This window comes from Cucurbita maxima, unplaced genomic scaffold, assembly GCF_002738345.1.
Source record: "Cucurbita maxima cultivar Rimu unplaced genomic scaffold, Cmax_1.0 Cma_Scf00001, whole genome shotgun sequence".
In the NCBI taxonomy this organism is placed as follows: Eukaryota; Viridiplantae; Streptophyta; class Magnoliopsida; order Cucurbitales; family Cucurbitaceae; genus Cucurbita; species Cucurbita maxima.
Window position 1 is genome coordinate 2,290,679 of NW_019272017.1, and position 20,378 is coordinate 2,311,056.

The window sequence follows — 20,378 nt, forward strand, 5'->3', positions numbered from 1 at the left end:
AATAAAAGGAAAGAAAAAAATGCAATTTGGAGGATTACTTGCGATATCATCATCACTTCTCCAGATTCCCGCGAGACGAAGCCCTAACTTCCCATTCTCTCTGTGTTTCACTTTCTTGCTCCATTTTCTTCGACATAATCAAGAGCGGGAAAGCAAATGTCACGCCGTGAAGCTCGGGAATCCGACTCCAAGCGCTACCGTTCCAGATTCGATAGAGAACCCAGGTACCCTCCTCATACCCCTTTCCGATTGCATCCCCTCCTCCTCATCTATAAGAATTTGTTTGGTTTAAATGGATTGTCGTTGTGTCTGCTTCAGTTCAGATTCTGGAATTTCCATGATTTTCCCCCAATATGCTTGAGTGACGCCGCGTATGGTTTAGTTTGTTTGATGGTATCTTGATGGGAAGGAACACTGTGCATTTGGCGTTCTTATTCATATTCGATTATGGCTCTTTCATTTTTGTTTGGAAAGTAAATTTGTTCAATTTGATTTGTCTATTGTTACAGTGTTGATTGATATGATATGTTTAAATGGGTCTCGGGGAATTGGGTTTTATGGAGCTCTTGTGTGTGATAGGATGAACTAGTTCATTAATTTTGGAGATCTTTTTTTTTTTTTTTTTGGAAGATGGAATAGAAATCAACTCATTCCCTCCTTATGTTGGTTGTACTGTCTTTGAGCCTTGCTCCGCTATTTTCTCACTAATGACGTGAGAGGTGGTTTTATTTGTTTAACGAAGTTTGTAAATTTGAGCTGTAAATAGTATTAGTTCAGTATTTCTTTTGTATGGAATGACGAACTAGTTCATTTATTCTTGTTTTTTTTTTTTTGTTTTTTTTTTTTATTTTATTTTATGATGGAGAATTATAATCTACAAGTTCCCATCTTATTTCTTTTTTTATGCTCCATTATTGTTCTCTCTAATGATGTGAGGTTATTCATAAACAAAGCTGTAATAGTGAGATTGGAAATTGTATTTTGAAAGCTTAATGTTTGTTCTTAGATAGGAAGCATGGACACATGTTTGACATGGATATGTATTGACATGTGATGGTATCCGACACACCAAATTCTAGAGTGTGTGTGTGTGTATATTATGGTCAACTGACCTGGCTTTTTGTGTTCTTGGTGAAACATATTTTTGCTTTTTGAATGTCAACTTTGTGTTTTTATCTAGTTTGAAATATTAAATATATCAATATGTACACATCTTCTATAAGAAAAAATGTGATGCCCATGGCATATTGTATAGAAATTAACGTGTTGCTGTGTTCGTATCATCTCTTTTGTTGTATCTATGCCCCTTTGTCTGCATCTGTGCTTGTGAAGTTCATAGGTGTGAATGTAAGTATTGACGTTGGTGGTCACTGGTGAAAGTTCCTTATATATTGTTTTTTTATCTTACCTTGTTTATTTCCATGTTATGCGCTCGAGTGCTCACATGGCTTTTGAAGTGCTTAGGCTCTGAAGTGTCTGCTAATGTGTAGTCGAAGTGATTGATGGTTGAATGTTGATTGTTGGATGCTGAATGTTGAATGTATGAGTGAAAATTGTAGTTTGCCAATCAATTTAGAACGCACATTTCTTTTATAGTTTCTTTTTGTTGATTGAATGAGCATTCAGTGGAGAGGACCTGCGTATTCTTAGAAAAAGGTTGCTTGCATATATGTATATTTCTAGCTCCAAGCTACGAAGAACATATATTTTGATTGTTACCAAAGAAATGATCGGACAATTGCTTTGGCAATGCTCAGTCTCGTAGTTGCTTATGTGTAATAGTAATAGTTTCAAATTAATTCATGGTTTTTTATGGCTAGTTGGTAGTATGTCGTTGTTATCGGCCCTGCATCATGCCAATTAAATTTCCCCAGTTCCAAAATGGTCAAAACAAATATTTCCAAGTCAAAAGTGAGGGCTCTGAATAGAAATATATTTGGATATTGCGGCAAAAATATGGCTCCATTTTTTTTTTTTTTTTTTTTTTTTTTTTTTTTTTTTTTTTTTTTTTTTTTTTTTTTTTTTGCTTATTTAATTCAAAATAATACTTCAGATTGAATAAGGGATTAATGCATGTAAGTACCATCTGATACTTAATCATGGAACTCTAATATGACTTAAATATGTTACTTATTGTTACTAGTCCAAAGAGGTCAAGGAGGGACAGGAAACCATTAGAGGAGAAGTTATCTAGAAACTCTAGTTCTCATGTTGAAGATAATAAAGATCGGGATCAGAAACACGAGCTGCGACATGAGGGACAAGATGTGACACCCCATGAGTCTTCATTAGCACTTGATTCTCATCCAGAAGGTGGGGTTAGCAAAGGAGCAAACAGGAACAGTGATGAGAGAGAGGGAGGGACTAAACGTGCATTGAATCCCACTGAAGTACCACGATCACGATCTTATTTTCAGGTTTGTGCTACATTAATTTTGATAATTTCTTTCTTATTTAGTTTTAAAAATAAAATTAGCATGATTCTAATTTGGTTTCAGTCGATGTTGTTTCGAAGTGAAATAAGGGTTTTTTAGAAGAGATTGTTTAAGGTAGACATCCCCCCAGAGCATTTTCTTCCTTGATAAAATAAAGTCTAAGGCATGCACTTTGATGTAAGCCGCCTCAGTAAGGTGCAAGGCGAGATGCTTCAGCGACACTCTTCACACTTTTTAAAACTATGTTTTAGCATGTTTTTATGGCTTAGGAAGGATGTTTGTCAGGTCAAACAAATATTAATATATTCTTTTGTTACCTTATATTTAGATGGCTGTGGAATTTCCTCATCCATATCGATAACATTAAATAGCTTAGCAAGTAATAATTCTCTATTTCTCTCTCCTCCCTTCTCCTGCCTTTTCTATTCTTTGTTGCAATTTAGATTACCCAACATTTTTGCCGGGCTGATGTAATTGGAATCTTGTTCAGCCCTGTGCCTTCAAGTGCATCCGTGTATATAACTTCTTAGGCTTGCCTGTGCATGTCTTATAACAGCACGACAAACGTGGTAGTGCCGGGCAAGTTGGTCGAAGCTTTGGTCGGAGTTCATCTAGTGGTGGGTTTCTTTACTCCCTTTTTAAGCCCAAATTTCAACTTATTTTGAGTTCTTTTCCTTATTTTTTTCTCTTGTGCAACGGTCGTGTTTATATTATAACACTGTTTTAGTATCTTCCTCAATTACTAATCATAGCAATTAAGCATGTTTTATTATTCTTATTATATCGACCCTCTTAAATAGATACTATTGTTTTTGTAGTAAATGCATTTACCCTTTTGTTCCCTCGCACTCATTGATCAGTGGTAATATAGGCATTGGCATGTCAACACAATTCTAGTGTCAAATTTAAATTTAGGGAGAGAAACTAGTGCAGTTTTGATATGTGTTCTTTTGCCTTTCATCTTAAATGGGGGATGCGTTCTTATTTTTTCACTGTTGCCCAATTGTTATATATACAATCTTTTAGAGGTTACATTTCTTTTTTCTGGACTTATATAATGACAGTGTCTTGCATGGGAAAATTTAGAACATCTCTTCAACGTTGTCATTCTTGCTTCTCCTCTCATGATTTAGAATATTTCTTTTCATTATCTTTTTTTCCTTTTTAGGACGGGGTTGGTGGAAGGATTCAAAGGAACAGGATAAGAATAGTGACAGGGCATCTGGAAAGACAGCAACTTACAATTCACAGCGAAGAGATGAGATACCACAAACCGTGAAAGAGGATAATCACACAAGGACTCGTGACGGGTCCTCAAAACTGGAGGTTGATTCATCAGCTCCTGCTCGGAAAAGGCCTGCATTTAGGGAGAAGAAGATTACACCCGACAATGAAAATTTTGAGAAGGCAGGTATGGCATCAGAGAGTAAGAAACTGAGTGATCCACACCCGCCTCAGGATGGAAGAGAGCGGAGAGAAGAAAGAGGCCGTGACACCCGTTACTCCGATAAACTTAGTAAGCACGTTACTGGAGATATGGCTTCCAAAAGGGATGAGATGAAGAGAGGAGGGTACTCGGTGAGGGAAAGGTATGGCAATGGAGGTGGTGGTGGGAATTACAGGGGAAGAGACAGATTTGGTGGGAGGCAAGGATATCCAGCCAGTGGTGGTACCCGTGTAGAGAAATGGAAGCACGATCTGTTTCACGAGGCTAACCGGAGTCCAACCCCGAAGAATGAAGAGGCCCAAATCGCCAAGGTTGAAGCTCTTCTTGCTTCATAGGATATGGAATAATTTGATGCCATCTGATTTTGTTGAGTCTTTAGTGAATATGGTTTGACAAAAATATTGAAGCATTTGAAATGATGTAGCTTGTGTTCTTCTAAAACATCCTTTCCTGTTTGTTCTCCTGCTTCTTCTTGTTTGTCACAACTCAATGTAATTGAATTTCCTGATTCTGTTCGACCCAAACTACTGCATTTCATAAGAACCCATCTCATTCGAGGTTCGGTTGAAGATCTTGAAACTCAATATTATGTGGTAAATCGATCTTATTTCCATGTTGCAGGTGAATAATCTAGACTGAAACTCAATAACATGCGAATTCTGAGCGCTGATAAGTTACGGTGGCTTATTTTGGGAACATTTCTGTCAAATATTGTAGGGTCAGACGATTGTCTTGTAAACCTATTTGGGTGTGGATAATTGATGTGAGTGCTCACAAATACCGAAAAACTCTCTCTAATATGTGTCATAATTTAGAGATATTATTGGAGAAAGTTGGTGGTACATTGAATCAAAATCATATTAATAAGTTGTCTTCGATCCATGAATGTCAAACAAGATGGGTATGAATATGGATGAAATTCATTGATTGGCGGCTTAAATCTGCTATAAATAAAGCCATGGAAAAGCAAGTAGAACTCGGAAAAGAGAGAAATGGAGACGAAAAGGGTGGTGGGTTTTGTGGCAATGGTGGTTTTGGTGGTGGTTATAGCTCAATCCGCCACCGTGGGCGCCGCCGGGGATGAGGCGATTCAGCTGTCGTCAACGCCGATTATCTGTCCTGCTACGTTTGTGCCATGTAAAACTGACTCCATCTGCTCTCCATGCTTCTGTGTTAATGGCTCCTGCGTTGAAAACAGAGGAACATGAACAATCAAACATGTCCCCATGGATGATGATGATCTCTTCAGCTATGCAGTTTTTTTTCTTTTCCTTTTAATGTTTTCTGCAGAATAAAAACTTCCCTTTTAATCTCTCTCTCTCTCCCCCCTTATTAATTAATGTGAGGCTATTAAATGATAAGACTCCAAAGTCAATATTGGTTGGTTTGACTTTTCAATTCTAAGAACAATTTTGTCAATTTAGTTGAATTATAGACATAAGAACACATTTTGGAATTTGCTTTTGAAGCCAAAATGATTTACGACACCCAAAAGAGATACCCGGCAAGGATGCATAATTTCTTGCTAAAGAAAAAATTAAGAGAATAACTCGAAACCGCTCCTACCATGATATATGAGGTTGCCAAAAGTACTAGTGTTGAGGTGACTATTGCTAGTCCAGCTCAAATGATCAATGGTAATGATTGAGTTGATTAATCCTAAGAAACTTTAGATGAAGGACACGATGCAAAACTATAAATATTCAGGAGGGTTGTTTGTCAGTGTCGCATAAAGAATGTGAGGTTTCACATCGATTGAAGAGGGGAACAAAACATTCTTTGTTGACACGTTTTAAAACCGTAAAACTGACAACGATACGTAACAAGCCAAAACGGACAATATTGGCTTGAGTTGTTAAAATGGTATCGGAACTAGACACGGGTCAGTGTGCCAGCAAGGACGTTGGGCCTCCAAAGGGATGGATTGTGAGATCTCACATTCCTTATAACGTGTGGAAACATCTCTCTATGATGACGATTTGCAATGGGTCAAAGCGGACAATAAGGGGTTTTCCAATCTTATGTAAGATTGGAAAACCCCTTATTGTCATACGCTCAAAAACACTGCTTCAGCACAACGCTCACCTGTCGTCAAAGTCAGTTGTGAAACTCGTTTGAGTTATTGTCCATGACTACGACGAGCAACGACCAAAAGAGAAGAAAATAGAGAGAAGGAAACGAGTAGAGCTAAGAGACAACGAGAAGGTTTCTTTAAACCGATTATGTTAACCTCAAATGAGGCGTCCATGTGTATGGTTGTGCATTCCTATAAAAATCTATGGTTCAAATAGAAAAGAAAGGTCCTCCACCAATAATATCTTCAATCATTCCCAGGTAACGTTTTGCTCGTGGGAACCCTATTGTATTGTATTGTATTGTAGGACACGTCCTTGTCCTTTGATGTGGATGCTTCTTAATTGTAGGGCTACTGCCCTTACTTTTTTTATTAATTCAATTTCTTTTTACTAGAATTTCACCATTTTCAAATCTTTATTTAATATTTTTGGGTCAAAATTTAAACTAAATAAACAAAAATTATTTTTAAAATTTGACTAAAAATTAAAAAAGAGTTTTGGCGGCCTCTCCCGGTAAAAACAATCGAGGAGTGAAATAGCTCGACCGTAAAGAAGAGGATCTGAATCATCCAGTCGCTTTACCGACTATACAGTGAAAGAATAAATAGGCTAAGTGATCGTTCGCTATCCGGTTAGAAAATGTAGTAAGTTAACCTCTCTTGTAAGAGGCAGCCAGATAGTAACCTAACCTTTAATTTTTTAGGACGGTTAATGCCGTTTAGGAAAGATGATAACTTCATAAACTATCTCCTCAATTTAAACATTTTAAAAAATTATTAAATAATGAGACGATTATTAGTTGAGATAGCTATTAGCGTTTATTAGGCGAGGTAATTATTAAGTTTTAAATATAACTTTATTATGCTTTAAAATTATTGTTTCTTTCATTAGAGTTTACATTATATCACAAAAAAAAAAAAAAAAAAAAAAAAAAAAAAAAAAAAAAAAAAAAAAAAAAAAAAAAAAAAAAAAAAAAAAAAAAAAAAAAAAAAAAAAAAAAAAAAAATATATATATATATATATATATATATATATATATATATATAATTGTTTTATTTATTTATTGCTAAAATTCAAAAAGGTTAAAAGTGAAATACCATTTTTTAAATAAATAAAAAAGGACAGCAATTATTCAAATGCAAAGGAAAATACAAATTAGCATGAATGCAGACTGCAATAACCAAACACGTTTTGTTTCATCTGAAAAAAATATTATAAAATTTTTCCTTTTAAAAAATTATTTGAAACTTTTCATGTTATAATTATTTTTCTTTAAATTTTGGATTAAAATATGAACTACTTCCCAGATTGGGTCCAACAAGCTTGATTATTGGAGATTAGTAAGATTATTGTATTAAAATAAGGATTAAGATAAAGTAATTAATTCTAATTAAATTCAACCAAATATAGGAACAATAAAGATAGATATCATCTTCCTCTTTCCTTTTCATAAAGTCTAAACCCAACGCGCCATGGAATCTTTTTGAGAGACTAAAGCTTCCAAGAACTGAAAATTCAAGTAACTGGGAAGCTTCGAGCTGTGCGATTCGCCATTTCTTGACAGATTTAGAATCAAATCTAGGGATTGAGCAAAACCCACGAGTTTTTAACTTAATGGGGCACCATAATTTGGGGGTTTTTCCATTTCCATGGCTTCTGCTGCTATGTCTGGTTTCCCTGTCTGCGGCGAAGTTTGTGGTGGAGAAAAATAGCTTGAGGGTTACTTCTCCTGAGAGAATCAGGGGAACTTACGATTCTGCCATTGGAAATTTTGGGATTCCTCAGTATGGAGGTAGCTTGGCGGGTATGTTGGTTTATCCTAAGGAGAATCAAAAAGGGTGTAAAGAGTTCAGTGATTTCCATGTTTCGTTCCAGTCGAAACCAGGGTCTCTTCCTCTGTTCGTCATGGTTGACCGTGGAGGTAACTTTGTTCTTGTGGTTGTTTTTTTTTTTTTTTTTTTCGTGTTTTTTAAGGTTAAATTGATTTGGTTTTGGTGATTTTGGGTTACCCTTTTGTTGATCTAGGAAGTAATACGTGAATGGTTTGATTTAGCTTTTGATGAACACCCTTCTGGTGGTTTGATGATATCTTTTTGGTTTGTTAATTCTTGTTTTTTCATACTTCTAGTTGATGATGAACTGGGTTTTTAGCTTGGTTGAAGGTCTGCTGGCTTCTAATGGCTGATTGATGGGGTGTTTCTTCTGAGAATTTTGTTCAAACTTCCTTTTGTTCTTCACTTTTTGTAAACGCCCAAACCGCCGCTAGCACTTATTGCGCTCTTTGAGTTTTCCCTTAAGGTTTTAAAACGTGTCAGCCAGTCAGAGAGAATATTTCGTTCCCCTCTCCAACCGATGTCAGATCTCACACTTTTAGAAACTAGTTCTGTAGTTGTGGTTTCGTTGCTCTTGCACATTGGGTTTTGTAGAGGCTGATGTGCTGAAGGCTTTTGTGGCTGAACGGTAATGATTTCAGCAAGAGCAGCCCGATGAAGGGAGACCTTCACGTCCAGTTCGGAGGGCGGGAATATCCCTACCTTACTATCGTTATGTCTTTGCAATCTTACTTGGTTTAACGCTTTTCTTTCTATGCTCGATAATTCTTGCACATACCATGGAAGTAACTTATCAGTTCAGAACCATTTTATGTAGGTTTTGATGTACTTTGGTTTCACTATAAGATTTCCTTATGAACCCTATGACAATGCCCTTTCAATGATTTTAGCAATTTGTCTGATATCTTATTTTGTTGCCCGTTTTCCAGACTGTTTATTTGCTCTTAAGGTTTGGAACGCCCAAAAGGTCGGTGCTTCTGCAGTTCTTGTTGCAGACCATCTCGATGAGCCATTAATTACTATGGACTCACCTGAAGAGGATGGTTCGACTGCGACATACGTACAGAATATAACCATACCATCTGCGCTTATAAGAAAGAGTTTCAGCGAACAGTTAAAGAAAGAAATCAATGCTGGTGAAATGGTCAGCCTGAGTCTTGACTGGCGAGAAGCTGTTCCGCATCCTGATGACCGTGTGGAATACGAGCTTTGGACTAATAGTAACGATGAATGTGGGTTTAAGTGTGACATGTTAATGGAATTTTTGAAAGAATTCAAGGGTGCTGCACAGATACTTGAGAGGCGTCACTATACTCAGTTTACGCCACACTATATAACTTGGTTCTGTCCCGAGGCGTTCACCTTAAGCAGACAATGCAAATCACAGTGCATCAATCATGGAAGATATTGTGCTCCTGATCCCGAGCAGGATTTTAGGTCGGGATATGATGGAAAAGATGTAGTAATTGAAAACCTGAGACAGCTATGTGTTTATCGAGCTGCAAATGATAGTGGAAAGCCCTGGGTTTGGTGGGACTATGTGACTGATTTTCAAATTCGATGTCCCATGAAGGAGAAGAAGTACAACCAGGACTGTGCTCACTCTGTAATCAAGTCACTCGGTTTGTGATTAGTGTTTTGTACTCTTTTTTTTTTTTTTTTTTTTTTTTTTTTTTTTTTTTTTTTTTTGTCGTGAAGGATAGTGGTCGGTCGTTTATCACGGTGAATGGTCCCTTAGTATTTTTCTGACCTTTTTCCCAGGGCTCGATATCGACGCAATAGAAAAGTGCATGGGAGACCCAAATGCTGATTCTGAAAATCCTGTCCTCAAAGAAGAGCAACAAGCTCAGGTTGTTCCTTTAGGAGGAAGCTTGCTATTATTTAAAGCAATTGTTTCGAGTTCTTTGTTGAAAACTATTAATCTAATACTAACAGCAACATCGTGCCTGAAAATTTATTGGTTTTAGATTGGGAAGGGATCACGGGGCGATGTAACCATATTGCCAACTCTCGTGGTCAATAATCGGCAGTATCGAGGTTTGTTCTTGCGCTTGTTGTCCTTGGATAAAATGTTGGCTGTTTCCTTAACATAGTTTTGTCCATGCAGGAAAGCTGGCTAAGGGTGCTGTTTTGAAGGCCATTTGTGCAGGTTTTGAGGAAGCTACTGAACCATCTATTTGTTTGAGTAGTGGTAAGTTGCCTTTTCTCTTCACATGGATAAGTTTTTTTAGTTGATATATGTGAGATCCCACGTCGGTTGGAGAGGAGAACGAAACGTTCCTTATAAGGGCGTGGAAACCTCTCCGTAGCAAACCCGTTTTAAAAACCTTGAGGGGAAGTCTGAAAGGGAAAACCCAAAGTGGACAATATCTGCTAGCGGTGGGCTTGGGTTGTTACAAATAGTATCAAAGCCAGGCACGTCACACACGTGCCAGTGAGGAGGTTGTGCCTCCAAGGGGGTAGATTGTGAGATCCCACATCGGTTGGAGAGGAGAACGAAACATTCTTTATAAGGGTGTGGAAACCTCTCCTTAGCAGACGCGTTTTAAAAACTTTGAGGGGAAGTCTGAAGGGGAAAGCCCAAAGAGGACAATATCTGCTAGCGGTGGGCTTGGGCTGTTAGAAATAGTATCAGAGCTAGACATCGAGCGGTGTGTTAGCGAGAACGCTGGGCTCCCAAGGGGGGTGGAATGTGAGATCCCACATCGGTTGAAAGGAGAACAAAACATTCCTTACCTTGTGTGGAAACCTCTCCTTAGCAAACCCGTTTTAAAAACCTTGAGGGGAAGCTTGAAAGGAAAAACCCAAAGAGGACAATATCTGCTAACTGTGGGCTTGGGTTGTTGCAAATAGTATCAAAGCCAGACACCGAGTGGTGTGCCAGTGAGGAGACTATGCCTCGAAGGGGGGTAGATATGCCTCTTCCTAGCATATGCGTTTTAAAACCTTGAGGGGAAGCCCAAAGAAGACAATATTTGTTAACGGTGGACATGGACGGTTACAATAAATCTACAAGTCTATAGATGAAAAACTCTCAAGCGGCGTATGATTCATTGCAGATATTGAGACAAATGAATGCTTGGAGAATAATGGTGGTTGCTGGCAGGATAAAGCAGACACCAATCTTACAGCTTGCAAGGTAGGAAACAAATCGTTCGACTCGTATCGAGTTTCTATATAACTATTTGATTGTTTTAGCTTTCAGTGATTATTTCGCACGTTTATTCAGGATACTTACCGTGGGAGGGTTTGTGAGTGCCCGTTGGTAGACGGGGTGCAGCTTAAAGGAGATGGTTACACCATCTGTGAAGGTAGGCACAATTAGCTTCATCATTTCCTTTTTCTGTAAGATAGAACATTATGCCACAGAGGGGTCAAGACCTCTGCTTAAATCACTTACAAGATATGAAAATATCATTTTGTGCAACAATTTATTGCCACTCCGTCGGTGGACTTCAAGCTGTTAAGTACGTTACGACACAACAGCTAATATTGTCTCTCTTGGACTGGCAGCTAGAGGGCCTGGAAGGTGTAACGTCAATAATGGCGGTTGTTGGCAAGAAAGTCGTAATGGACGTTCAATGTCTGCTTGTGTGGTTAGTTCTTTAAAAGCTTTTCTGTTGCCTTCTCATTAGGTTTGTTGATTATAAATTTTTCTTATTGTTGAAACAGGATAATGGGGAGGCCAAGTGTAAATGTCCTCCAGGATTTAGAGGTGATGGTGTCAAAAGTTGTGAAGGTAAGCACACTTTGATTGTTGGAACGCTCCGTTCATGGTTTTCTAGATCCTGTTGGGTTGGGGTAAAGAGCCGTAAGTGGGGGGCCCTACTAGGCCTACTACTAATAGATATTGTCCTCTTTAGGCTTTCCCTTTTGGACATCCCCTCAAGGTTTTTAAAACACGTCTACTAGGGAGAGGTTTCCACACTCTTATAAAAAATGCTTTATTCCTCTCTCCAACCAATGTGAGATCTCACAATTCACCCCCTTCGAGGCCAGCGTTCTCACTGGCACTCGTTCTCCTCTCCAATCAATGTGGGATCTTATAGTCTCTGTGCTTTCTCATTTAAATCATTGCTAGCACGAGTATAGTTTGGGTTTGGTGGGAGCGAGACCTTTCTAAGCTTCCTTTTAGTCTTCCATTGATTGGACTTTTGTGTAATTACTATCTTCTTTCTATAATATTCAACTATAAGGTCTACACCATGGGGTGCCTTAGTGTAAGGGTAGGATGGCTGGTGAAACATTCCGACGTCCGGGTTTAAGTCTTTAAGTTGAAAACATAATAACTTATGTCTCTAGTTGTCTTTTGACGCTTCTCTTCGGGTTAGTGCGGAGTAAGCCTCGAGCATATCGTAACTTACAACTTTTGAATTTCTTGTATTTTGTTTGTCCTTTTCGTTAAACAGATATTAATGAATGCAAAGAGAGGAAGGCTTGTCAATGTCCCGAGTGTAGCTGCACGAATACGTGGGGAAGCTATGACTGCAGTTGTAGTGGTGATCTTTTATACATGAGGGACCATGATACATGCATAAGTAAGTATAAATTTCAACACGATTTAATTAGTGTCGTCTAACTTCTATACTTGTTCATGTTCCATCCCTCGGAAATTGTTATAAGGCGCCGTATGCCATAGGTCTACGACCTATTCTCAGGTCATATAAGTAAACAGTCCAAGCCCACCGCTAACAAATATTGTCCACTTTTGCCTGTTACGTATCACCGTCAGCCTCATAGTTTTAAAACGCGTTTGCTAGGGAGAGGTCTCCACATCATTATAACGAACGCTTCGTTCCCCTCTTCAATCGATATGGGATTTCACAATCCACCCCTCTTGGGGGCCTAGTGTACTCACTGACACACTGTCTGGTGTCTGCATCTGATACCATTTGTAATAGGCAAAGCCCACCGCTAACAAATATTGTTCATTTTAGCCCGTTACATATCACCATCAGCCTCACAATTTTAAAACGCGTCTGTTAGGGAGAGGTCTCTACATCCTTATAATGAACGCTTCGTTCCCCTCTTCAACCAATGTGAGATCTCACAATATTAGTGAAGGAAGTCCAATCACTCCCGATCTCTTTCACGAATGCGTGAATTGTGATACTTCATTTGGAATGTATATGAATTGTTCATACGAATGAAATAAGCTCTCGAAGTTTGCTTATCGAGTAATAAACGAAAAATATAGCCAAGAACCCTCGAAAGATGCAACTATTTTCTCATCTCTCCGTCATCCTGTGCAGGTAAGCATGCTGGTGCAGTGAAATCATCTTGGAGTTTCTTTTGGGTTATCTTGATAGGCCTGGCTATTGCTGCTGGTGGAGCATATATGGTATACAAATACAGATTAAGGGTAAGCTATTTTCTGCTTGGCGGCTGCTACCGTATTGTTCGTGTTCGAGTATTATCGATCTCTAAAATAAGCTTTTCTTTTCCGAACCAAAGAAACGACCGTACTTGATAACATGCTTCTATTACTAAAACAGACAGGACAGATGTTTTTATCGACATCCTCTCTAATTTCGAAAAACCTAGGCAGACCCGACTTCTAGAATCGGAATATCCATATATAGAAGGACCCAACCTCATGCCTGGACTAGAGGTGTCCGAGATTATACCGACACGTTACACGATATATCAGGCTATGAATAGACTGTCTTTGATTTTGTTTGTGCAGGCATATATGGATTCTGAGATCAGAGCTATTATGGCACAGTATATGCCCCTGGACAGCCAAGGAGAAGTGCCAAACCATGTCCACGAGGACCATATGTGAAATCGATTAACGTCGTTCATTGTGCTTTTGAATCCAATCGTCAAATTTTTGGACATAGATCTCATGTCGTGTTGTGTTATGTTATGCTGTGGCTGTAAACTTGAAAGCGTTCATTGGTTAGAGGCTGTGAACTTGTTGACAGATGAAGATACTTGTAGGTTTTAGGTTATATGTTTGACTAGGAATTTAGCTTGAAGAATATGAGAAATCTGCCAACAACATAACTTAGCTTCATGACATTGCTCTCTGTTCATGTTGGATAAAACACGTTTTTTTTCTTCTCGTCTTTGTCTGTGTATCTTTGTACCAATAGAGATGATTGTACATACAGTTGAATAACTTCGAGCCGTGGCCTTGAAGCAAAATGAGAATAAAGTCGGTGTTGAGACAATAGAAAAGAAAAATTCTCGTCTTTTTTTTTTCTTTATCTTGTATTCTTATCTCGTTCTTCTCTCCAATCGATGTGGGATCTCTCGATCCACCCCCTTTTGGGGCCCAGCGTCCTTGCTAGCTCACCACCTCGTGTCCATCCTTCTTCAAGGCTCAACCTCATGTTGGCTCACTGCATCGTGTCCACCTCTCTTCAGGGCTCAGCCTCGTGTTGGCTTCTTGCCTCATGTCCACCCCTCTTTAGGGCTCAGCCTTCTCACTAGCACATTGCCCGCTCAGTGTTCTTGCTGGCTCACTGCCTCGTGTCCACCTCTCTTCAGGGCTCAGCCTCCTCACTGGCACATTACCTGCCCAGCGTCCTTGTTGGCTCACCGCCTCGTGTCCACCCCTCTTCAGGGCTCAGCCTCCTCGCTGGCACATTGCCTGCCCAGCGTCCTTGATGGCTCACCGCCTTGTGTCCACCCCTCTTCAGGGCTCAGCCTCCTTGCTGGCACATTACCTGCCCAGCGTCCTTACTAGCTCACCGCCTCGTGTCCACCCCTTTTTAGGGCTCAGCCTCCTCGCTGGCACATTGCTCAGTATCTGTCTCTGATATCATTTGTAACAGCCCAAACCCAGCGCTAACAGATATTGCTCTCTTTGGATTTTTCCGAGCTTTCTCTTTCGGGATTCCCCTCAAGGTTTTTAAAACGCGCCTACTAGGGAGAGGTTTTCACATCCTTATAAAGAATGCTTCGTTCTCCTCCCCAATTGATATGGGATCTCACACTAACGGTGATACGTAGCAGGCTAAAGCAGATAATATCTATTATCGATGGGCTTGAGCTGTTACATATCAAATCTCTAACCTCTTGATCGGAAGTATATATTTTAACTAGTCATTCAAATATTATAAACATATAAAGTTATCAAATTGGATAATTAGCATTAGAAAGATCAAACTAAACAACTTGAACTTCCCAAATTACATAGCTTAAAAGGAGCAAAATTACACATCCCTTCTCATGATTATACCCTCTTGAATCCAAAATGAATGAGAGTCTTAACCTTAAAATCTGCTAATTAAAATGGGACCTCTATCACCTTTGTTCCTACAACAAGAAACAATATCTACTGTGATGCATTGTCTTGCTTCATGAGCTTCAAGTTAAGTCCAATATCCATTCCATTGTAAGCAATTGGCGCATACATCCATAGATCATCAGAGCTCAACAGCTGCAAAGATTAAATTCAACACAAGAATCAAGCCTTGATTCAAGAACATATCCCCCGATCTCTTGAATCATCATTTACCTTGATTTGAAGCTGCAAGAACTTCACATATTCAACAGCTTCTTCAAGCATTGTACTGATATCAACCTGCAAGCCAGATCGAATGAGACTTATATCAGCGATTAAACACTGATATCGTTTGAGATATGATCGTTGGATATCGATATCGACTTACCTTCGTGCCATTCGGGACGAGGCTTTGTAAGATCTTCAACCTTTCATTGATTCTTTCTCTTCTTTTCTGAATGAAAATTCGTTTAAGATTTTTGATATCAAAGTGTAGGGAAATGAAAGAATCAGGGGAGTGGTCTAGAGTTTAAAGGGTTACCCTTGCATAAAGGCTTTGAGGGTCAGTGGCTGAGCCTCTACTAGCTCTTGGCTTCCCATTTGAGGTCAAAGAGGCAGACCCTTTTGAGCTTGAACTTGAACTAATTCCACCATTGATTTCTTGAGACTCCTCAGAGCTGAAGCTACTTGTGCACTGACCAATGTGATCCTCTTCATTGCAGCTAGCCGAACAAAGCTTCATGATCTTCGGTGGCCTGGTGTTCCTCTTCTTCGAGTTCTCGACGACCGACATCGATGCAACTTTCTCATGTATCTCAGCTTTCCTCTTTTTCCCATTGACAGCAACAGCAGCAGCAGCAGGGTCAGCAAGGGAGTGTTGCAGCCTACATTGCCTTGTTTTTCGACTCGAACTGTTGTCGTCCAAACGATCGTCCTCCATCGAGAAATCCAAGGACAAAGAAGCACCATTAGGCAGCCAAAGAGGGAGGGAATCTGATGAATAATAAGATGGCTCATCCATGGCTGCCATGGACAGTGATGGTGGTTCATTGGATTCCCAATAAGCACAAGGGATTTCCAAGCTCAAATCTGAGCTTAGCTCATTTGGGAGACAGTAATTACTGAGAAAATTAGCCATGAAATCAGATTCCTCAGAGATCCATTCTCTTTCTGCTATAGGCTCCATTGTTCTATCTTAAGAACAGAAGATTTTGGTTTGTTCTTTGATTCTTGAGAAGATAATTGATGAACAAGCTCATATTTATAATGTGATAGCAACAAAATGAAGTTGACTTCACTTGAATTAATAAAGGAAATCATCACAGTTTATAAATGGGCCCAGAAGCCAACTCAAATGATTAACCAACTGTCATGGATGGATTAAAAAATGCAGCTTTTCAGTTCATCCAAAGTATGAACTTAAATTTAATACTCAATCACCTGAAAAAAGAGGGATTCTTTTTGTTTTTTAGTTCAAGAGATATCAGTTTAGGCTTGTTGATCATGATTAGGAGTATCAAAATGGAGATAAGACAAGAACAAAAGGAAAATGATGAACTTGGTTGGTGGTACTTGGGAGAATGAGTCCAGAATTTTATATGTTGCAAAGAATAAAATAGGTTTTAGATAGAATGAAGGTTGTTGTTGACAAAATGACCTGTGATATCTAGAAGAGTCTTAGATACAAGAAGGATCCACCGCTCGCAGATATTGTCAGCTTTGGTCTGTTATGTATCGTCATCTACCTCATGATTTTAAAACACTGTCTACTAGGGAGAAGTATCTACACCTTTAGTTTCCCTCTCCAACCGAGGTGAGATCTCACAATCCACCCCCTTAAGGACCTAGAAGGCTATTGTTAGTAGATATTGTCAACTTTGGCCTGTTACATAACGCTATCAGTCTCACAGTTTTAAAACAGGTCTATTAGGAAGAGGTTTTCACTCTTAGTTTTCCTCTCCAACTAATGTGAGATCTCACAATCTACCCCCTTGGGGTCCAACGTCCTTACTGGCACACTGCACGATGATTCGCTCTGATACCAATTGTAGTAATTCAAGTCCACCGTTAGTAGAGGTTTCCACACTTTTACACGGAAGGTTTCGTTCTTCTCTCCAACTAATGCAGGATCTCACATACACAATCTCTCTTTTTATACTTTTTTTTTATCTAGGTTCTCGGTCGGCATAGAAATTCTACCCGAACCCTCATGTACACTCTTCTCCATCCACAGCTTAAGAAGTTAGTTTTATGTCTACATAACATCAGGGTCACCCCCTTCATTCTATACTAACTCCGATTTAGATTGACCTTTTTTTGTTCAACCGTAAGTTCGATCTTTTACCGCTCTACGAGAAGAAAGGACCCTTCCCAAAAAAAAACTACAATAATTTTGTGGGTTGTGGTGATAATGACCTTTGTGACCCTATTTTAATCTCTAAAGAGTGGAATGCTTTGAGTTTAAAATTGAAGAGTATGCCCTTTGGAACTACTCTTAGGGCATAAATACCATAAATAAGTGTCTTTTCCATTCATTCAAAAACTTTTAACTCAATTAATAAGTAAATAAGACCTCGATTAAGGGACAACGACAATTAATCACGTTTAAATTTATCATAAATTATTAATTTCAGCTCCGTATAAAAACTATTCTTATTTTTTTTTGTATTATTCTAGAAAAAACAACATCTAAAATTTTAATTAAATTTTAAAAATTTAAAATGGAATGTTACACTAGATTTGAATCTAACTTAGGTTAAATTATAATTTTCATAATTATGCAATTTTATATAAATATTATAACAACTATTTTGGCATTATTGGTTTTATTTGACCGACCTACGATATATAATTTCAAAGTCTAGCCTCGTGTTAACCCAGACAAGAAAGATTTCATTCTGAATATTAAACAAATTCAGATTTTCCTGTTTGGAATATATGCTGTTTTTGAAGATATTCATATTTTAAAAATAAAATTAAAAAATAAAAACATAAGCTGGAATGGGATGACAAATTTTTAAAAAAAAATTCACTTTATTTTATGAGTGGTCCATGGATTTCAAGGCAAATTTAAAAAGCGTTTAATTCTCGGGTTAGATTTAGACGACGTCAAGAAAAAAAAATGTTATTATTATTATTTTACCATTTAATAAAAAAATTATTAAATTAAATATCAAAATCCAAATTAAATCCTCTTCCAACGTTGTTCGTGAGGAATAGTTCTTGTAAGAATTAAACGATGTTTGGATAATTTATTTTTTAAAATAAATAATTTATAAGAGTGTAAACTTGATATATTATAAGAGTGTCAAATTTGTAAATTTAATTCAATAAATCAAATTTAACCATAAAGTCATAAATTAGAATTAAAATAATAATAATAACAAAGGGATGTGTGTATGTATATGTATGTATATATATTAAAAGGTAAATTAATAGAAATATTTTATATAGAAAAAATTATCTAAAAAATAATAATAAAGGTATTTTTTTTAACATTTTTTAAAAAATAAGAATATTTTTAACTATACATTAATATTTTTTTTATTAATTTAGCAAAAACTAAATAATTGATAAATAATTATAATCAAATAAAAAATTGGGCAAAGAATAAATAATATCGCATAAAATAAAATAAAAATACACGGTTGCTATAAAAGAATGAACAAAATCAATATCTTTTTTTAAAAAATAATTATAAATATTCTTGTAAAAAAAACAATTAATTCAAATTCCCAATAAAATAACTAAAATATGCCCGCATTTCTCCATTAATTTAACATAAATTTAAAAATAATTATTATATGAATTAAATTTTGTTTATTACTCATAAAATCCTTGTGTTTTATTTATTTATTTATTTAAAATTATATGAATTATGTGCATGCCATCACGATCGTTGGAGCTGATTTCAACGGCCTTCTTGGGAAGAGCTGGCAGCGTCATCAACCCGACCAGGTTTGAAAACGCGTTAATTTACTTTATTATTGTTATTATTATAAATATAGAAATTAAAATTTTAATTAATTCGACATCATTAAAAAAATGTTTTTTTAAAAATAATAATTTATTAAATAATTATCATTTTTGTTTTTTTTTTTCATTGAATGTGCATGTTGTTTATATTTTAATTCATAATTTATGTGTGGAGGACACAATCTCCCAATATAATTGGATTAGAAATCTCTTGAATGAAGATGTAACGATTTATATATAAAATCTATGAACTATTGTGATTATATTTGTAATCACACTTCCAAGGTTTTAATTGCAATTATTTACTAGTTTAAGGGCATAATTGCAACAATCTCGTATTTAGCGTTTAAGATCGATTTGTAATGATTTAATTCTAGTTGGTATCGAGCTCTCTGATACCATTTGTAATAGACTAAACCCACCGCTAACAAATATTGTTTGCTTCAGGTTTTTTCTTTCATGACTTCCCCTCAAAGTTTCAAAACGTGTCTACTGGAGATAAGTTTTTATACCGTTATAAGAATGTTTTGTTACCCTCCCCAACCACTTATTTACCATTAGTATATTTTTTTTTTTATTAAAATCTATTTATTTTCGAAAAAAATAGAAAAAGATAACTTAATTGGATAGATAATAGGTATAATAATCTAATTGAATTTCGCAGACATATAATATAATCAATTATTTATGACAAAATAATTAAATGTTTTTCATATAAATAATTATTTAGAATAATAAAATAAGAGAAAAAGAAAATCAATACAATTATTTAGATGTGATAATAATAATAATTATTATTATTTTAGTGCAATTATCTTTCTTCTTGAGAATGCCTCTCTTTTTTTATTTATTTAAGATTTGGTTTTATGGGAATGAAAAGGGGATGGAATTAAATAATAATATTTAATTATTTAAAAATAATAATGGCTAGAACATAAAAGTAATGGATCTTTTATTAATAACAAAATTTGATTTTCTTGATAATTAAAATTTTGAGTGAATGTGGTGACGCGATAATGAAATATTTATTATTATTATTATATTATTATTTTCCAGAAATTCTAGTGTACTTGTTTTTAACCAATATTTTCTATTTTAGTTGAGATATGTATATACAATACAATTTAGTTGAATTTTTATTTTCAAATATTCAAATCAATATTTAATATATTAAATATAAAAGAAAATGTATTTTTAATTTAATATATTTATTAAACCGAGAAGAAAAATAAAATAAAATAATTATTTTTTATGCATTAAATATTAAAAGAATTTGGGTATATTAAACCCTTAAAAAGAAAATATATATTTATAATTTGAATGAGATGGTTAAGAGATTTTATGATATTTAAATAAGTAAATATACACCTATATTAAAAT

General features: G+C 36.5%; 3 protein-coding genes across 4 annotated transcripts; 2 read left to right on the forward strand and 1 right to left on the reverse strand.

Moving 5' to 3' along the window:
- The first annotated feature begins 21 nt into the window (after positions 1–21).
- LOC111482807 (pre-mRNA-splicing factor CWC25) lies at positions 22–4,406 on the forward strand. 2 transcript variants are annotated; one of them, XM_023128786.1, is made up of 5 exons: positions 22–224; positions 2,144–2,417; positions 2,992–3,052; positions 3,604–4,002; positions 4,039–4,406. In XM_023128786.1, the coding sequence occupies exons 1-5, from the start codon at positions 157–159 to the stop codon at positions 4,215–4,217; spliced, it is 981 nt and encodes a 326-aa protein (XP_022984554.1). In that variant the 5' UTR covers positions 22–156; the 3' UTR covers positions 4,218–4,406. The 2 variants fall into 2 exon arrangements, with proteins under 2 accessions (XP_022984554.1, XP_022984546.1); XM_023128778.1 differs by having other exon boundaries at positions 3,604–4,406.
- A 2,954-nt stretch (positions 4,407–7,360) lies between these two features.
- LOC111482776 (vacuolar-sorting receptor 4-like) lies at positions 7,361–13,862 on the forward strand. Its single transcript, XM_023128731.1, has 12 exons — positions 7,361–7,878; positions 8,719–9,411; positions 9,551–9,639; positions 9,757–9,826; positions 9,897–9,980; positions 10,849–10,928; positions 11,019–11,100; positions 11,303–11,385; positions 11,462–11,528; positions 12,199–12,327; positions 13,042–13,151; positions 13,476–13,862. Exons 1-12 carry the CDS (start codon positions 7,572–7,574, stop codon positions 13,572–13,574), a joined length of 1,893 nt encoding a protein of 630 aa, XP_022984499.1. The 5' UTR covers positions 7,361–7,571; the 3' UTR covers positions 13,575–13,862.
- A 1,010-nt stretch (positions 13,863–14,872) lies between these two features.
- LOC111482830 (transcription factor bHLH54-like) lies at positions 14,873–16,231 on the reverse strand. The gene is made up of 4 exons (XM_023128808.1): positions 15,565–16,231; positions 15,412–15,477; positions 15,258–15,323; positions 14,873–15,179 (listed from the first exon to the last, which is right to left on the reverse strand). Exons 1-4 carry the CDS (start codon positions 16,207–16,209, stop codon positions 15,075–15,077), a joined length of 882 nt encoding a protein of 293 aa, XP_022984576.1. The 5' UTR covers positions 16,210–16,231; the 3' UTR covers positions 14,873–15,074.
- Positions 16,232–20,378: the final 4,147 nt, after the last annotated feature.